The sequence below is a fragment of the Oncorhynchus clarkii genome, chromosome 6, assembly GCF_045791955.1.
Source record: "Oncorhynchus clarkii lewisi isolate Uvic-CL-2024 chromosome 6, UVic_Ocla_1.0, whole genome shotgun sequence".
NCBI classification, from domain to species: domain Eukaryota; kingdom Metazoa; phylum Chordata; class Actinopteri; order Salmoniformes; family Salmonidae; genus Oncorhynchus; species Oncorhynchus clarkii.
In genome coordinates, this window is record NC_092152.1 from 7,228,314 (window position 1) to 7,249,183 (window position 20,870).

Genomic DNA, 20,870 nt, shown 5'->3' on the forward strand with positions numbered 1-20,870 from the left:
CTGGCATGGTGCTATATTAACCAGCCCATCCCCTGGCATGGTACAGTGCTATATTAACCAGCCCATCCCCTGGCATGGTACAGTGCTATATTAACCAGCCCATCCCCTGGCATGGTACAGTGCTATATTAACCAGACCATCCCCTGGCATGGTGCTATATTAACCAGACCATCCCCTGGCATGGTACAGTGCTATATTAACCAGACCATCCCCTGGCATGGTGCTATATTAACCAGACCATCCCCTGGCATGGTGCTATATTAACCAGACCATCCCCTGGCATGGTACAGTGCTATATTAACCAGACCATCCCCTGGCATGGTGCTATATTAACCAGACCATCCCCTGGCACAGTGCTATATTAACCAGACCATCCCCTGGCATGGTGCTATATTAACCAGACCATCCCCTGGCATGGTACAGTGCTATATTAACCAGACCATCCCCTGGCATGGTACAGTGCTATATTAACCAGACCATCCCCTGGCATGGTACAGTGCTATATTAACCAGACCATCCCCTGGCATGGTACAGTGCTATATTAACCAGACCATCCCTGGCATGGTACAGTGCTATATTAACCAGACCATCCCCTGGCATGGCACAGTGCTATATTAACCAGACCATCCCCTGGCATGGTACAGTGCTATATTAACCAGACCATCCCCTGGCATGGTACAGTGCTATATTAACCAGACCATCCCCTGGCATGGTACTGTGCTATATTAACCAGACCATCCCTGGCATGGTACAGTGCTATATTAACCAGACCATCCCCTGGCATGGCACAGTGCTATATTAACCAGACCATCCCCTGGCATGGTACAGTGCTATATTAACCAGACCATCCCCTGGCATGGTGCTATATTAACCAGCCCATCCCCTGGCACAGTGCTATATTAACCAGACCATCCCCTGGCATGGTACAGTACTATAAGAGCACACTACCCCTATGTCAAGAGAGAAGGTATTGTCCCAGGGTGGAAACTCACAATACTAGACATTGAGGAAATTGAAACAACCTCTGTCAACATGTACAAGTCTGGGACAGTAATGGTGCAGTCTGGGACAGTAATGGTGCAGTCTGGGACAGTAATGGTGCAGTCTGGGACAGTAATTGTGCAGTCTGGGACAGTAATGGTGCAGTCTGGGACAGTAATGATGCAGTCTGGGACAGTAATGGTGCACTTAAGACTACACTTAACATACTGCTGTGTTCAGTACCACAGTCAAGTAAAGTAAATATATGCTCTTATATCCTGATGTCACAAGCACAAACATACAGTACCTTCGGAAAGTATTCAGACCCCTTGACATTTTCCACATTTTGGTACGTTACAGCCTTATTTTAAAACATATTCAATTGTTTTTTTCCCCTCAATATACAGTACACACAATACCCCATAATGACAAAGCAAAAACAGCTATATTTTTGTACATTTTTTTAATATAAAATTTAAATTTAAATTTAAAAATTTTAAAAAATCAAATATCAAATTAGTATTCAGACCCTTTACTCAGTACTTTGTTAAAGCACCTTTGACCAGTGATTACAGCCCTGAGTCTTCTTGGGTGTGATGCTACAAGCTTGGCACACCTGTATTTGGGAAGTTTCTCCCATTCTTCGCTGTAGAGCCTCTCAAATTCTGTCAGGTTGGATGGGGAGCATTGCTGCACAGATATTTTCAGGTCTCTCCAGTGATGTTCGATCAGGTTCAAGTCCGGGCTCTGCCTAGACCACTCAAGGACATTCAGAGAATTGTCCTGAAGTCACTCCAGCATTGTCTTGGCTGTGTGCTTAGAGTCGTTGTCCTGTTGGAAGGTGAAACAACACACCAGTCTGAGGTCCTGAGTACTCTGGAGCAGGTTTTCATCAAGGATCTCTCTGTACTTTGCTCTGTTCATCTTTACCTTGATTCTGACTAGTCTCCCAGTCCCAGTCCCTGCCGCTGAAAAACATCCCCACAGCATGATGCTGCCACCACAATGCTTCACTGTAGGGATGGTGCCAGACGTGACGCTTGGCATTCAGGCCAATGTGTTCAATCTTGGTTTCATCAGACCAGAGAACCTTGTTTCTCATGATCTGAGAGTCTTTAGGTGCCTTTTGGTAAACTCCAAGCAGGCTGCCTTTTACTGAGGAGTGGCTTCCATCTGGTCATTCTACCATAAAAGCCTGATTAGTGGAGTGCTGCAGAGATAGTTGTCTTTCTGGAAGGTTCTCCCTACAGAGGAACTCCAGAGCTCTGTCATAGTGACCATTGGATTCTTTGTCACCTCCCTGACCAAGGCCCTTCTCCCCCTATTGCTCAGTTTGGCATTTAAGAATGATGGAGGCCACTGTGTTCTTGGGGACCTTCAATGCTGCAGAAGTGTTTTGGTACCCTTCACCAGATCTGTGCCTCGAACACAATCCTGTCTCGGAGCTCTACGGACAATTGCTGCGACCTCATGGCTTGGTTTTTGCTCTGGCAACCGTAGGTCCTTATATAGACAGGTGTGTGCATTTACAAATCATATCCAATCCATTTAATTTAGCACAGTTGGACTTCAATCAAGTTGTAGGAACATCTCAAGGATGATCCATGGAAACAGGATGCACCTGAGCTCAATTTCAAGTCTCATAGCAAAGGGTCTGAATCCTTATGTAAATAAGGGGGGGATGTTTTGTAAATTTGTCAAAGGACCCTTGACCTTTTAATTTTTTTAAAATCCATTTTAGATTAAAGCTGTAATGTAACAAAATGTGGAAAAAGTCGAGGGGTCTGAATACTTTCCGAATGCATGGTTTATACTACACCACTTCATCACACCTCTCTTCTGCTGCAGGTTCACAGAGATGTGGGATTGTGAGGAGGTGGAGGACGATGACGAAGAGGAGGCGTCAGGAGAGAGACAGAACTCGTCTGGAGGACGCTCCGTCAGGGAGAAGTAGTCTGGCAGGAAGTCACTGTAGTACTGCTGCAGCTGCTTCACAGACTGGCCTGAGAACACACATGGGAAGGATGAGAAAACCACACACACACCTTACCATGCACACACACACACACACACACACACATACCTTACCATAAGCACACACACACACACACACACCTTACCATGCACACACACACACACACACACACACACACACACCTTACCATGCACACACACACACACACACACACACACATACCTTACCATGCGCGCACACACACACACACACACACACACACACCTTACCATGCGCACACACACACAGAAACACACACAAACGCACAGAAACACAGAGAAACGCACAGAAACACACACACACACACACAGAAACGCACACACACACACACAGAAACGCACACACACAGAAACGCACACACACACACACAGAAACGCACACACACACAGAAACGCACACACACAAACACACACACACAGAAACACACACACACAGAAACACACACACACAGAAACACACACACACACACACACACACACACACACACACACACACACACACACACACACACACACACACACACACACACACACACACACACACACACACACACACACACACACACACACACACAGCATCTAATCAGCAATGTTAGTAGTATATGTGCACCATTGAGTCGTCCCAGGGGGGCGTGGCCACTAGAGGCCGGAGGGAAGTCAAACACATTCCGTCGTGTGATTCGCTGTCCCCTGGCCACGCCCCGACGACCATTCCCATCCAGACTGCCTGATAGGGCAGGTACGCCTGATCCCCCAGAGGAACACCTCTCCACCCCCAGGGGGTTCCTACGACGGTACTCCCTCCATTTCAGAGTCTGGGGAGAGAGGTGGTGTCCTGTGGGGGAGGATGGGCGGAGGGGACGGGGGAATGGGGTGGATGAAGAAGTGGGTGTGAAAAGAGAAGGAGCCAAAAGAGGGGTGATGGTAGACAGGGAGATGAGAGAGGTTAGTTATCATGTGGAGGATTGGGGAAAGCAAGATTAAATGAGGAGAGAGAGGTCGACGAAGTGTACATGGAAGAGGAAGGTTGAGAAAATGAGAGAGATGGGGTGAGTGTACATGGTAGAAGGCAGAGGAAGAGGAAGGTTGAGAAAATGAGAGAGATGGGGTGAGTGTACATGGTAGAAGGCAGAGGAAGAGGAAGGTTGAGAAAATGAGAGAGATGGGGTGAGTGTACATGGTAGAAGGCAGAGGAAGGTTGAGAAAATGAGAGAGATGGGGTGAGTGTACATGGTAGAAGGCAGAGGAAGAGGAAGGTTGAGAAAATGAGAGAGATGGGGTGAGTGTACATGGTAGAAGGCAGAGGAAGAGGAAGGTTGAGAAAATGAGAGAGATGGGGTGAGTGTACATGGTAGAAGGCAGAGGAAGGTTGAGAAAATGAGAGAGATGGGGTGAGTGTACATGGTAGAAGGCAGAGGAAGAGGAAGGTTGAGAAAATGAGAGAGATGGGGTGAGTGTACATGGTAGAAGGCAGAGGAAGAGGAAGGTTGAGAAAATGAGAGCGATGGGGTGAGTGTACATGGTAGAAGGCAGAGGAAGAGGAAGGTTGAGAAAATGAGAGAGATGGGGTGAGTGTACATGGTAGAAGGCAGAGGAAGAGGAAGGTTGAGAAAATGAGAGAGATGGGGTGAGTGTACATGGTAGAAGGCAGAGGAAGGTTGAGAAAATGAGAGAGATGGGGTGAGTGTACATGGTAGAAGGCAGAGGGAGAGGAAGGTTGAGAAAATGAGAGATGGGGTGAGTGTACATGGTAGAAGGCAGAGGAAGAGGAAGGTTGAGAAAATGAGAGAGATGGGGTGAGTGTACATGGTAGAAGGCAGAGGAAGGTTGAGAAAATGAGAGAGATGGGGTGAGTGTACATGGTAGAAGGCAGAGGGAGAGGAAGGTTGAGAAAATGAGAGAGATGGGGTGAGTGTACATGGTAGAAGGCAGAGGAAGGTTGAGAAAATGAGAGAGATGGGGTGAGTGTACATGGTAGAAGGCAGAGGATAAGAATAAGAAATGATTATGGATAAGAAGAAAAAGAAAGACGAGAGTCACTAAGAGAGTGTATCTGTTAAATCACCATTACTACAGTATATAACAATATATCTGTTAAATCACCATGACTACAGTATATAACAGTATATCTGTTAAATCACCATGACTACAGTGTATCTGTTAAATCACCATGACTGCAGTATATAACAATATATCTGTTAAATCACCCTGACTACAGTATATCTGTTAAATCACCCTGACTACAGTATATCTGTTAAATCACCCTGACTACAGTGTATCTGTTAAATCACCATGACTACAGTATATCTGTTAAATCACCATGACTACAGTATATAACAATATATCTGTTAAATCACCATGACTACAGTGTATCTGTTAAATCACCATGACTGCAGTATATAACAATATATCTGTTAAATCACCCTGACTACAGTATATCTGTTAAATCACCCTGACTACAGTATATCTGTTAAATCACCCTGACTACAGTATATCTGTTAAATCACCCTGACTACAGTATATCTGATAAATCACCCTGACTACAGTATATCTGTTAAATCACCTTGACTACAGTATATCTGTTAAATCACCATGACTACAGTATATCTGTTAAATCACCCTGGCTACAGTATATCTGTTAAATCACCCTGACTACAGTATATCTGTTAAATCACCATGACTACAGTATATAACAGTATATATTTTAAATCACCCTGACTACAGTATATCTGTTAAATCACCCTGACTACAGTATATCTGTTAAATCACCATGACTACAGTATATCTGTTAAATCACCATGACTACAGTATATCTGTTAAATCACCCTGACTACAGTATATCTGTTAAATCACCATGACTACAGTATATCTGTTAAATCACCCTGACTACAGTATATCTGTTAAATCACCATGACTACAGTATATCTGTTAAATCACCATGACTACAGTATATCTGATAAATCACCCTGACTACAGTATATCTGTTAAATCACCATGACTACAGTATATATGTTAAATCACCATGACTACAGTATATAACAGTATATCTGTTAAATCACCCTGACTACAGTATATAACAGTATATATGTTAAATCACCCTGACTACAGTATATCTGTTAAATCACCATGACTACAGTATATCTGTTAAATCGCCCTGACTACAGTATATAACAATATATCTGTTAAATCACCCTGACTACAGTATATCTGTTAAATCACCATGACTACAGTATATCTGTTAAATCACCATGACTACAGTGTATCTGTTAAATCACCATGACTACAGTATATAACAGTATATCTGTTAAATCACCCTGACTACAGTATATAACAATATATCTGTTAAATCACCCTGACTACAGTATATCTGTTAAATCACCATGACTACAGTGTATATGTTAAATCACCATGACTACAGTATATAACAGTATATCTGTTAAATCACCCTGACTACAGTATATAACAGTATATATGTTAAATCACCCTGACTACAGTATATCTGTTAAATCACCATGACTACAGTATATCTGTTAAATTGCCCTGACTACAGTATATAACAATATATCTGTTAAATCACCCTGACTACAGTATATCTGTTAAATCACCATGACTACAGTATATCTGTTAAATCACCATGACTACAGTGTATCTGTTAAATCACCATGACTACAGTATATAACAGTATATCTGTTAAATCACCCTGACTACAGTATATAACAATATATCTGTTAAATCACCCTGACTACAGTATATCTGTTAAATCACCATGACTACAGTGTATCTGTTAAATCACCATGACTACAGTATACAACAGTATATCTGTTAAATCACCATGACTACAGTATATCTGTTAAATCACCATGACTACAGTATATCTGTTAAATCACCCTGACTACAGTATATCTGTTAAATCACCATGACTACAGTATATAACAGTATATATTTTAAATCACCCTGACTACAGTATATCTGTTAAATCACCCTGACTACAGTATATCTGTTAAATCACCCTGACTACAGTATATCTGTTAAATCACCATGACTACAGTATATCTGTTAAATCACCCTGACTACAGTATATATGTTAAATCACCATGACTACAGTATATCTGTTGAATCACCATGACTACAGTATATCTGTTAAATCACCATGACTACAGTATATCTGTTAGAATGTGTTTCAGACATAAGGAAGTGGATGGCTGCAAACTTTCTACTTTTAAACTCGGACAAAACAGAGATGCTTGTTCTAGGTCCCAAGAAACAAAGAGATCTTCTGTTGAATCTGACAATTAATCTTAATGGTTGTACAGTCGTCTCAAATAAAACTGTGAAGGACCTCGGCGTTACTCTGGACCCTGATCTCTCTTTTGAAGAACATATCAAGACCATTTCAAGGACAGCTTTTTTCCATCTACGTAACATTGCAAAAATCAGGAACTTTCTGTCCAAAAATGATGCAGAAAAATTAATCCATGCTTTTGTCACTTCCAGGTTAGACTACTGCAATGCTCTACTTTCCGGCTACCCGGATAAAGCACTAAATACACTTCAGTTAGTGCTAAATACGGCTGCTAGAATCCTGACTAGAACCCAAAAATTTGATCATATTACTCCAGTGCTAGCCTCCCTACACTGGCTTCCTGTCAAAGCAAGGGCTGATTTCAAGGTTTTACTGCTAACCTACAAAGCATTACATGGGCTTGCTCCTACCTATCTCTCTGATTTGGTCCTGCCGTACATACCTACACGTACGCTACGGTCACAAGACGCAGGCCTCCTAATTGTCCCTAGAATTTTTAAGCAAACAGCTGGAGGCAGGGCTTTCTCCTATAGAGTTCAATTTTTATGGAACGGTCTGCCTACCCATGTCAGAGACGCAAACTCGGTCTCAACCTTTAAGTCTCTACTGAAGACTCATCTCTTCAGTGGGTCATATGATTGAGTGTAGTCTGGCCCAGGAGTGGTAGGGTGAACGGAAAGGCTCTGGAGCAACGAACTGCCCTTGCTGTCTCTGCCTGGCCGGTTCCCCTCTTTCCACTGGGATTCTCTGCCTCTAACCCTATTACAGGGGCTGTGTAGAGTCACTAGCTTTACTGGGGCTCTCTCATGCCGTCCCTGGAGGGGGTGCGTCACCTGAGTGGGTTGAGTCACTGATGTGGTCATCCTGTCTGGGTTGCCCCCCCCCCCCCCCTTGGGTTGTGCCGTGGCGGAGGTCTTTGTGGGCTATACTCAGCCTTGTCTCAGGATGGCAAGTTGGTGGTTGAAGATATCCCTCTAGTGGTGTGGGGGCTGTGCTTTGGCAAAGTGGGTGGGGTTATATCCTTCCTGTTTGGCCCTGTCCGGGGGTGTCCTCGGAGTGGGCCACAGTGTCTCCTGACCCCTCCTGTCTCAGCCTCCAGTATTTATGCTGCAGTAGTTTATGTGTCGGGGGGCTAGGGTCAGTTTGTTATATCTGGAGTACTTCTCCTGTCCTATTCGGTGTCCTGTGTGAATCTAAGTGTGCGTTCTCTAATTCTCTCCTTCTCTCGTTCTCTCTCTCGGAGGACCTGAGCCCTAGGACCATGCCCCAGGACTACCTGACATGATGACTCCTTGCTGTCCCCAGTCCACCTGGCTGTGCTGCTGCTCCAGTTTCAACTGTTCTGCCTTATTATTATTCGACCATGCTGGTCATTTATGAACATTTGAACATCTTGGCCATGTTCTGTTATAATCTCCACCCGGCACAGCCAGAAGAGGACTGGCCATCCCACATATGCTCTCTCTAATTCTCTCTTTCTTTCTCTCTCTCGGAGGACCTGAGCCCTAGGACCATGCCCCAGGAATACCTGACATGATGACTCCTTGCTGTCCCCAGTCCACCTGACTGTGCTGCTGCTCCAGTTTAAACTATTCTGCCTTATTATTATTCGACCATGCTGGTCATTTATGAACATTTGAACATCTTGAACATGTTTTGTTATAATCTCCACCCGGCACAGCCAGAAGAGGACTGGCCACCCCACATAGCCTGGTTCCTCTCTAGGTTTCTTCCTAGGTTTTGGCCTTTCTAGGGAGTTTTTCCTAGCCACTGTGCTTCTACACCTGCATTGCTTGCTGTTTGGGGTTTTAGGCTGGGTTTCTGTACAGCACTTTGAGATATCAGCTGATGTACGAAGGGCTATATAAATAAATTTGATTTGATTTGATTTAAATCACCCTGACTACAGTATATAACAATATATCTGTTAAATCACCCTGACTTCAGTATATCTGTTAAATCACCATGACTACAGTATATCTGTTAAATCACCCTGACTACAGTATATAACAATATATCTGTTAAATCACCATGACTACAGTATATCTGTTAAATCACCCTGACTACAGTATATCTGTTAAATCACCCTGACTACAGTATATAACAATATATCTGTTAAATCACCATGACTACAGTATATCTGTTAAATCACCATGACTACAGTATACAACAGTATATCTGTTAAATCACCATGACTACAGTATACAACAGTATATCTGTTAAATCACCATGACTACAGTATGTCTGTTAAATCACCATAAGAGGTGAGTTGACCGCAAACAAATAACGTACAACATAAATAAAAATAAGAAAAAGGACTGAACTGATACCACCACATCCATGACAACTCCTGACCGGACTGCACTGAGACAGAGACACCTACCATGTTGTGTCGCGGACCCTGGTCCTCTGCTCCCCTCCACAGAGTCTGACGTCTCCTCGTATCGCAGTGAAATCTCACTGTCCTGGAGCACGACCGGCAGGACGGGGAGGGTCCCACGGTGGTAGTGCTGGTGACACTGACCCTGCACCTGGCCCTGGACCGGAGGCAGCATGGGGGGCACCGCACCCTGCTTCACCCCCTGGGGCGGAGGTGGAGGAGTGGGAGGCAGAGGGACAGCCGCCAGTCGTGCTGGTGGTGGATGGGTATGGTGGAGGGGCAGGAGCTCGGCCGACAGGGGGCAGGAGAGGCTGCGAGGAGTTTGGGGGCTGGGGGTGCAGGTAGAACAGGAAGTGGAGGTCAGCCCCTGGAGACGGACGGGGGAATAGCTACCCAGCGGCGAGGGCCGGACAGAACCAGGGCCGAGCGGTGCCACCGCTGATACCATCCCACCCATCGTACCCCCACTCTGGCATCGACGCAAAGAGTCTTCCCATCGGTCGTCATCGACTCCATCAGACCCCTCTGGACCTCCAGAAGGCCCTCCACCCCGCGCCTGCATCCCAGAAACGTAGCCCGTCAGCAAGGGAAGAATGGGCTTGGGCTGGGACAGCTTGGAGAACTGGTGGTGGAAGGTGAAGGGTTGAATGGGGAGGGTGGTAGGACGCTGGTCTTTAGTGTAGCGAACAACAGCAGAGCTGCACGAAGAGCTGGAGAGACCACCTGAAAGAAAGAAAGAAAGAAAGAAAGAAAGAAAGAAAGAAAGAAAGAAAGAAAGAAAGAAAGAAAGAAAGAAAGAAAGAAAGAAAGGAGAGACAAGGTCAGTAAAGGTTAACCCATTTCTCTTGGCACAATTCTCAATTTTAGCTCTGTCATCATCATTTACAAAGCATGTGTTATTTATTCCCTGATAATAACTGATAACACAGGAACTGTATCAGCCATTACACAGTCTGTATTACAAATGAATGAACATGTAGGGAAAATTAAGGTTAAGTTGAACTGATCCACAGAGACAAACACAAACTGCCCAGAAAGCTGCTAGTATCAACAGACTGATAGTCCTGATCACATACAGCCCAGACTGCCTTGTAACTAAAGACACAGTATACTGTGATAGGCAGATACACACCTGGAGAATACTGCGTCAGTCTGTCCTTAAGCAGAAACACCAAAGAACAGCCTTTTTTCCAGTATTCTCTTCTTTCTGTCTCTCTGTGTATCCGTATCAGTGTGTGAGCATGTACTGTAGCGTGTCAGTGTGTGTGTGTGTGTGTGTGTTGTATTCCTCGATCTGGTCGCTGCGTGAGCAACGGGGGTGTGTGTGACGTCAGCAGCAACATTGCGCAAGCTGTTTATGCTCTGCCATGGAATGTCAGTCAGCCTGGATGCAGTAACACATCTCAGCCACATAGGCAGTATTGAGTCATGAGTACTGTCCTCTGACTGGAAAAAATCTCTCCCTCTCTTCCTCTCTCTCCCTCTCCTCCCTTCCTCTCCCTCTCCCTCTCCTCCCTTCCTCTCCTGTTTCATGAATGAATCGATTATCCAGCTAAGGGTTTTTAGCCAGCCCATGTCTCCTTGTAGGCATCATTAGCTTGGTTTGGTTTAGGCTACTACATGATACTAGAGTTTTCCCAATAACCATCATGACGTTGCTACAACCTAGCCTACGATTTAAAGTTCACAACGTAGGTGCACAGGTATAAAGAAATTAGAGTCATCAAGGTGACAGACAGTGACACATTCAATAACACCTTGCACACTCTTGCCTGCATCTAGGTGATCTAGGGTTTAATCATTAGTCCAACAGTTGCAAATGAGAGTTTCTATTGGAAATATTCAGGTATGTTTATCCTCGTTTTAATTCCGTTTAAGAAATGTTTTTTTTTTCAACAGAATCAGTGGAATCAACACACCCTTGATTATACACAAACACGGCCACAAATAACGTAAACCGCATGATCACTTTGCTCGTTGTATAAATAATAACTTCTCGCATCTACGCTCTCTCCTGCTCTCAGCTTTTCCTTTCGCTTGTGGACTTCAGCATACAATACAACACCTGCCTGTGACCAGGGGAATAAACCTTTCCGAGGCCAAACTTCAATACCATAACAGCTACACACAGCCTACATCGTTTTCACCATATTAACGTCATAGTCATCATAGCTACTGGAACTAACGCGTTAGTAAACCCGTTACAATCATGCAGTAGTGTACAGCAAGCAGTTTAGCAGTTACACTGGTGGGCTCCGGTGGCAATACATTTATAAAACCAACAGTTTACCTTGACTTGGAAGAGTTCCAGTGTTGGATAACCATAGCCAGGTTACTAACATAGCATCCCTCTCTGTTTGAGCCGGGTGTTTGAATAGGCTAAACTAGCTAGCTGCATTCGCTAGCTAAGTGAAAGTGAAAAATATATTCTACAAAATATAGCTAGCTCCCTCTCTCTCTCTCTCTTAATTTTGGAAGAAATTAATTTGTTCAAAACTGTTCAACTAGCTAGCTGTAGCTTATGTTTTCAGTACTAGATTCATTCTCTGATCATTTGATTGGGTGGACAACATATCAGTTCATGCTGCAAGAGCTCTGATAGGTTGGAGGACTACCTCTGGAAGTTGTCTTAATTACTGTGTAAGTCTGTGGAAGAGGGTGAAAACCATGAGCCTCCTAGGTTTTGTAATGAAGTCAATGTACCCAGAGGAGGACGGAAGCTAGCTGTCCTCCGGCTACACCATGGCGCTACAGAGTTCTGTTGAGGGAACTGTAGACCTTCATTGCAAAAGTGTGTTTTAATCAATTATTTGGTGACGTGTGAATATATTTAGTATAGCTTCATCTACAAAGGAAAACTTTAGAATTAGAATGACATCACAGAGAAAGGGAGAGGGTTTTGATCTTTCTGGATTCCATTAGAATGACATCACAGAGAAAGGGAGAGGGTTTTGTTCTTTCTGGATTCCATTAGAATGACATCACAGAGAAAGGGAGAGGGTTTTGTTCTTTCTGGATTCCATTAGAATGACATCACAGAGAAAGGGACAGGGTTTTGTTCTTTCTGGATTCCATTAGAATGACATCACAGAGAAAGGGACAGGGTTTTGTTCTTTCTGGATTCCATTAGAATGACATCACAGAGAAAGGGAGAGGGTTTTGTTCTTTCTGGATTCCATTAGAATGACATCACAGAGAAAGGGACAGGGTTTTGTTCTTTCTGGATTCCATTAGAATGACATCACAGAGAAAGGGAGAGGGTTTTGTTCTTTCTGGATTCCATTAGAATGACATCACAGAGAGAGGGAGAGGGTTTTGTTTTTTTATTTTAAAGATATTTACTGAGAAGGATGGTCCTCCCCTTCCTCCTTTGAGGAGCCTCCCCCCGCAGGCCCCTGCGAAGCGTGGCTCCCGCCAACCACAAACGGTACTGAAAAATCATACCGTCGGCATTTCGAAATACCCCCCCCGAATATTGTATTTGTATTTATTATGGATCCCCATTAGTTCCTGCCAAAGCAGCAGCTACTCTTCCTGGGGTTTATTATGGATCCCCATTAGTTCCTGCCAAAGCAGCAGCTACTCTTCCTGGGGTTTATTATGGATCCCCATTAGTTCCTGCCAAAGCAGCAGCTACTCTTCCTGGGGTTTATTATGGATCCCCATTAGTTCCTGCCAAAGCAGCAGCTACTCTTCCTGGGGTTTATTATGGATCCCCATTAGTTCCTGTCAAAGCAGCAGCTACTCTTCCTGAGGTTTATTATGGATCCCCATTAGTTCCTGCCAAGGCAGCAGCTACTCTTCCTGGGGTTTATCATAGATCCCCATTAGTTCCTGCCAAGGCAGCAGCTACTCTTCCTGGGGTTTATCATAGATCCCCATTAGTTCCTGCCAAGGCAGCAGCTACTCTTCCTGAGGTTTATTATGGATCCCCATTAGTTCCTGCCAAAGCAGCAGCTACTCTTCCTGGGGTTTATTATGGATCCCCATTAGTTCCTGCCAAGGCAGCAGCTACTCTTCCTGAGGTTTATTATGGATCCCCATTAGTTCCTGCCAAGGCAGCAGCTACTCTTCCTGAGGTTTATTATGGATCCCCATTAGTACCTGCCAAGGCAGCAGCTACTCTTCCTGAGGTTTATTATTTATTATGGATCCCCATTAGTTCCTGCCAAGACAGCAGCTACTCTTCCTGGGGTTTATTAAGGATCCCCATTAGTTCCTGCCAAAGCAGCAGCTACTCTTCCTGGGGTTTATTATGGATCCCCATTAGTTCCTGCCAAAGCAGCAGCTACTCTTCCTGGGGTTTATTATGGATCCCCATTAGTTCCTGCCAAAGCAGCAGCTACTCTTCCTGGGGTTTATTATGGATCCCCATTAGTTCCTGCCAAAGCAGCAGCTACTCTTCCTGGGGTTTATTATGGATCCCCATTAGTTCCTGCCAAGACAGCAGCTACTCTTCCTGGGGTTTATTAAGGATCCCCATTAGTTCCTGCCAAAGCAGCAGCTACTCTTCCTGGGGTTTATTATGGATCCCCATTAGTTCCTGCCAAAGCAGCAGCTACTCTTCCTGGGGTTTATTATGGATCCCCATTAGTTCCTGCCAAAGCAGCAGCTACTCTTCCTGGGGTTTATTATGGATCCCCATTAGTTCCTGCCAAAGCAGCAGCTACTCTTCCTGGGGTTTATTATGGATCCCCATTAGTTCCTGCCAAAGCAGCAGCTACTCTTCCTGGGGTTTATTATGGATCCCCATTAGTTCCTGCCAAAGCAGCAGCTACTCTTCCTGGGGTTTATTATGGATCCCCATTAGTTCCTGCCAAAGCAGCAGCTACTCTTCCTGGGGTTTATCATAGATCCCCATTAGTTCCTGCCAAAGCAGCAACTACTCTTCCTGGGGTTTATCATAGATCCCCATTAGTTCCTGCCAAATCAGCAGCTACTCTTCCTGGGGTCCGGCAAAATGAAAGCAGTTTATACAATTTTAAAAATACATTCACAGATTTCGCAACACACTGTGTACCCTCAGGCACCTACTCCACCACTACCACATATCTACAGTACTAAATCCATGTGTATGTATAGTGCGTATGTTATCATGTGTGTGTGTGCCAATGTTTGTGTTGCTGTTCCATAAGGTGTTTTTTCATTTGTTTTTTAAATGTAATTTTACTGCTGGCGTGAGTTACTTGATGTGGAATAGAGTTCCATGTAGTCATGTCTCTATGTAGTACTGTGGAATAGAGTTGCATGTAGTCATGGCTCTATGTAGTACTGTGTGACATTATGTCCTTATTTTATACTGTTTGACATTATGTCCTTATTTTATACTGTTTGACATTATGTCCTTATTTTATACTGTATAAAATGTCCTTATTTTCCACTTCTTATTATCATCCTCTTTCAACCCCTTTCTCTCGTCCTCTCTCTCTCCTCTTTCAACCCCCTTCCCTCTCTCTCCTCTTTCAACCCCCTTCTCCCCTTCTCTCTCATCTATGATTCATCTCTCGTTCTCCCCCCCATTCACTCATTAATATGTATAATTCCAGACAGTGCAGTATATATTATTATAGCTCCTGTTTTGTATTTTTATCATATATTCCAATAGTGTACACCCCCAGCCACATCTGCCCCCCCCCCCCCTGTCCTCCACATCCCCTGTCTTAATCCCAGCCCTCCTAACACTCCATATTCTCAACCTAAATTAAAAGGCTGTCTCCATGTTTTACTGTGACAAAGTGTCTGTACATCTGTGTTGGCCACTCTAGGGTGACTGGAATGTGTGTTTTTCCCCCTCTGTCCTCTCTCTCTCCCATTGGACTGAAGCACTAATATGCTAATATGCTCTCTCGGAGTCCCTCCCACATTGGGAACAGCTGGGCCAGTCTGTCTGTCCTACTAGAACATTCCATTCGGAGTCCTCTGACACTCAATGTTCCGCAGAGAAATTCTTAGGAATTTCAAACGCTTTCGAAACACTGTCACTTTAGTCCTGAGGCCTGGAAAGGACACGTTAAAGGACCAAAGCTTTACTATCAGCAGGGATAAACACTCCAACTCTCTGTCACTGTAGTTTTAGTCCTGAGGCCTGGAAAGGACACGTTAAAGGACCAAAGCTTTACTATCAGCAGGGATAAACACTCCAACTCTCTGTCACTGTAGTTTTAGTCCTGAGGCCTGGAAAGGACACGTTAAAGGACCAAAGCTTTACTATCAGCAGGGATAAACACTCCAACTCTCTGTCACTGTAGTTTTAGTCCTGAGGCCTGGAAAGGACCAAAGCGCTATTTTCAGAAGGGACAAACACAGTGAGCAGGGGGAACAGGCCTGTTCTGCTACTGTTTATATCATCATCACCACCTGCACTCTCACATACACACATACTATTTCATTCTGTTCCCATGCACTGTACATCTTGGCTACTGTACATCTTGGCTACTGTACATCTTGGCTACTGTACATCTTGGCTACTGAACATCTTGGCTACTGAACATCTTGGCTACCGTACATCTTGGCTACTGAACATCTTGGCTACTGAACATCTTGGCTACTGAACATCTTGGCTACTGTACATCTTGGCTACTGTACATCTTGGCTACTGTACATCTTGGCTACTGAACATCTTGGCTACTGAACATCTTGGCTACTGTACATCTTGGCTACTGTACATCTTGGCTACTGAACATCTTGGCTCCTGTACATCTTGGCTCCTGTACATATTGGCTACTGTACATCTTGGCTACTGTACATCTTGGCTACTGTACATCTTGGCTACTGAACATCTTGGCTACTGAACATCTTGGCTACTGTACATCTTGGCTACTGTATGTCTAGAGTATATCTGGTCACAGCGATTCTTACCTGTTCAAACATAATATGGAAAGGAAAGATATTGCATAAAGCACGTAGACAACCAAACTAGTTGATACATAGAGTAGACTGGGGAAAAAAACACTGTCCACAAAACACCCTATAGCACTAGACCCTCAGGAGCTGTGTATGTAGCTAGAGTATGGCTCAGCGAAGGCTGTTCTCTGCAGTACAAACTACAGTCCTATTCGTCTCACGTTCGCCACAGTTCCCCTTGCTGACAAAGTTTACAACACTATATGATTAAAGTGAGTTTCAGTAGCCTACGCACGTACACACACACACACACACACAAAACACACACACACACACAAAACACACAGCACTTTTCCCTGTCCCCAGTTCTCTTCAAACAAAAAGTTAGATAAGTTACACAGTCTCACTCACCTCTTACCAGCTGTGTTATGTAATAAAACGCACAAACAGCCAAACTTTCACCATCATACCACTGCACTCATCAATGATCAACCAAACAACCTCAGCCAATGACCCTTGACCCTATGCAACAGGAAGCACATCATTTGAATGGATCTCCTGGCCACAAAGGCGCCAAATAAACAAAAAAGGAACGTTGCATCAACGGTTTGCCTTCAACATCAACAATCAGGAATCGGATTGCTATATCATACGATGTGATTGGCTGATATAGATCATCAGATTGCTATATCATACGATGTGGTTGGCTGATATAGATCATCAGATTGCTATATCATACGATGTGATTGGCTGATATAGATCATCAGATTGCTATATCATACGATGTGGTTGGCGGATATAGATCATCAGATTGCTATATCATACGATGTGGTTGGCTGATATAGATCATCAGATTGCTATATCATACGATGTGGTTGGCGGATATAGATCATCAGATTGCTATATCATACGATGTGGTTGGCTGATATAGATCATCAGATTGCTATATCATACGATGTGGTTGGCTGATATAGATCATCAGATTGCTATATCATACGATGTGGTTGGCTGATATAGATCATCAGATTGCTATATCATACGATGTGGTTGGCTGATATAGATCATCAGATTGCTATATCATACGATGTGGTTGGCTGATATAGATCATCAGATTGCTATATCATACGATGTGGTTGGCTGATATAGATCATCAGATTGCTATATCATACGATGTGGTTGGCTGATATAGATCATCAGATTGCTATATCATACGATGTGGTTGGCTGATATAGATCATCAGATTGCTATATCATACGATGTGGTTGGCTGATATGTTAAATAGATCATCAGATTGCTATATCATACGATGTGGTTGGCTGATATGTTAAATAGATCATCAGATTGCTATATCATACGATGTGGTTGGCTGATATAGATCATCAGATTGCTATATCATACGATGTGATTGGCTGATATAGATCATCAGATTGCTATATCATACGATGTGATTGGCTGATATAGATCATCAGATTGCTATATCATACGATGTGGTTGGCTGATATAGATCATCAGATTGCTATATCATACGATGTGGTTGGCTGATATAGATCATCAGATTGCTATATCATACGATGTGGTTGGCTGATATAGATCATCAGATTGCTATATCATACGATGTGATTGGCTGATATAGATCATCAGATTGCTATATCATACGATGTGATTGGCTGATATAGATCATCAGATTGCTATATCATACGATGTGATTGGCTGATATAGATCATCAGATTGCTATATCATACGATGTGATTGGCTGATATAGATCATCAGATTGCTATATCATACGATGTGGTTGGCTGATATAGATCATCAGATTGCTATATCATACGATGTGGTTGGCTGATATAGATCATCAGATTGCTATATCATACGATGTGGTTGGCTGATATAGATCATCAGATTGCTATATCATACGATGTGGTTGGCGGATATAGATCATCAGATTGCTATATCATACGATGTTATTGGCTGATATAGATCATCAGATTGCTATATCATACGATGTGGTTGGCTGATATAGATCATCAGATTGCTATATCATACGATGTGATTGGCTGATATAGATCATCAGATTGCTATATCATACGATGTGATTGGCTGATATAGATCATCAGATTGCTATATCATACGATGTGGTTGGCTGATATAGATCATCAGATTGCTATATCATACGATGTGATTGGCTGATATAGATCATCAGATTGCTATATCATACGATGTGGTTGGCTGATATAGATCATCAGATTGCTATATCATACGATGTGATTGGCTGATATAGATCATCAGATTGCTATATCATACGATGTGGTTGGCTGATATAGATCATCAGATTGCTATATCATACGATGTGGTTGGCTGATATAGATCATCAGATTGCTATATCATACGATGTGGTTGGCTGATATAGATCATCAGATTGCTATATCATACGATGTGGTTGGCTGATATAGATCATCAGATTGCTATATCATACGATGTGGTTGGCTGATATAGATCATCAGATTGCTATATCATACGATGTGGTTGGCTGATATAGATCATCAGATTGCTATATCATACGATGTGGTTGGCTGATATAGATCATCAGATTGCTATATCATACGATGTGGTTAGCTGATATGTTAAATAGATCATCAGATTGCTATATCATACGATGTGGTTGGCTGATATGTTAAATAGATCATCAGATTGCTATATCATACGATGTGGTTGGCTGATATAGATCATCAGATTGCTATATCATACGATGTGGTTAGCTGATATGCTAAATACCTATCCACGCATTGTGACATCTGGCAGGCGACTGCAACGTAGTCAGGCTGGAACATGGCCATAATCGTTTTATATAATTATAGCTCCTAATAGGTGCTCTTCTTCTCTTCTTACCTTCAGCCGTGGAGCGTGTTTCTCTGGCGCCACCACCAGGGCGGTCCACACTGCCCTGGCTGTAGCAGCGCTGGAAGGGCACACTGTGGCTCGGACCCTGACCCAGGCCCTCCAGGATGGGGGAGAAGTCGGCCGAGGAGTGGGAGTGGGCCGAGGAGTGGGCCGAGGAGTGGGAGTGGGCCGAGTGGGTGGAGGAGAAGGGATCTGAACATCCCCCCGTCCTGAGAGAAGGAGAGCCAGCGCTTCCTCCATTTTTCCTCTTGCTCCTGGCGATCTCAGCGAAGGAAGTGACCCGTGGCGGAGTGGGAGGGCCGAGGGGGACGGCGCCCTCACTGAGATGAACAGGGCAGCTCAGCATGCGCTCCAATGAGCCAAGCCGAGGGGGCGGGGACTTGTCCAGGTTACGGTCGTAGCTACGGGAACGGGGAGTCCCGCCTCCGATGGGTCCTCGGTCAACCACGGGAGGGGAGATGTTAATGTACACCTGTCCCTCGATGATGAGGTCTGAACAGGCTCCGCCCATCTGCTGCTGCTCTCTCTTCTTCCTCTCCTCTTCCTCGTCATCATCCTCTTCCTCATTTTCATCACGCTGTGGAGAGAGAGGGACAGAGACGGGTTAGATTCAAGTTCACCAAGCCTCCAATGGCCACAGCCACTCCACTTATGGGGTCTATACCGGTACAACAACAATGATTCAACTGGTCACAACTAAACATCAAGACTTTTCATTCATTTAATCTTCACCGTAATATTTTTTCCTTTAAGTCCCAAGAGATACTTTTGATGACAGAATATGTCCTTGAGAGCCACACGTGTTTTATTGATTATTTAACCAAGCAAGTCAGTTAAGAACAAATTCTTATTTACAATGACGGCCTATACCGACGCTGGGCCAACTGTTCGCCGCCCTACGGGACTCCCAATCACAGCCTGGATAGTTGTGACACAGCCTGGATACGAACTCGGATGCCTGTAGTGACGCCTCTAGACGCCACTGAGATGCAGTGCCTTAGACCGCTGCACCAGGGTCTGTAGTGACGCCTCTAGCACTGAGATGCAGTGCCTTAGACCGCTGCGCCAGGGTCTGTAGTGACGCCTCTAGCACTGAGATGCAGTGCCTTAGACCGCTGCACCAGGGTCTGTAGTGACGCCTCTAGCACTGAGATGCAGTGCCTTAGACCGCTGCACCAGGGTCTGTAGTGACGCCTCTAGACGCCACTGAGATGCAGTGCCTTAGACCGCTGCGCCACTCTGTGGCCCCAATAACAGCATGGATATCCTCAGACTGCAGCACCGATAGCTACTGTAAATAGAACTATCTTTATTGGGTCAACAACACACCCACTGAAGGCACGTAGACAGAATCTGGGACAGACACACTCTCCAGGAATACACCCCTACAGGATTCCCAGCTGCCTCAGTGAAACGGTAATAGATGGTAGTAATGGTCTATTACGTCGCCTG

At 44.2% G+C, this 20,870-nt stretch overlaps 1 protein-coding gene across 3 annotated transcripts in view; it reads right to left on the reverse strand.

Moving 5' to 3' along the window:
- LOC139410571 (AP-4 complex accessory subunit RUSC2-like) overlaps positions 1–20,870 on the reverse strand; it is a 55,304-nt gene that overhangs the window by 9,209 nt on the left and 25,225 nt on the right. For all 3 annotated transcript variants that reach the window (XM_071155863.1, XM_071155864.1, XM_071155865.1), the window contains 3 exons: positions 19,407–19,995; positions 9,681–10,400; positions 2,814–2,984 (listed from right to left, as the gene is read on the reverse strand). In XM_071155863.1, coding sequence (XP_071011964.1) covers positions 2,814–2,984; positions 9,681–10,400; positions 19,407–19,995 — 1,480 coding nt within the window. The remainder of the gene's footprint in view (positions 1–2,813; positions 2,985–9,680; positions 10,401–19,406; positions 19,996–20,870) is intronic.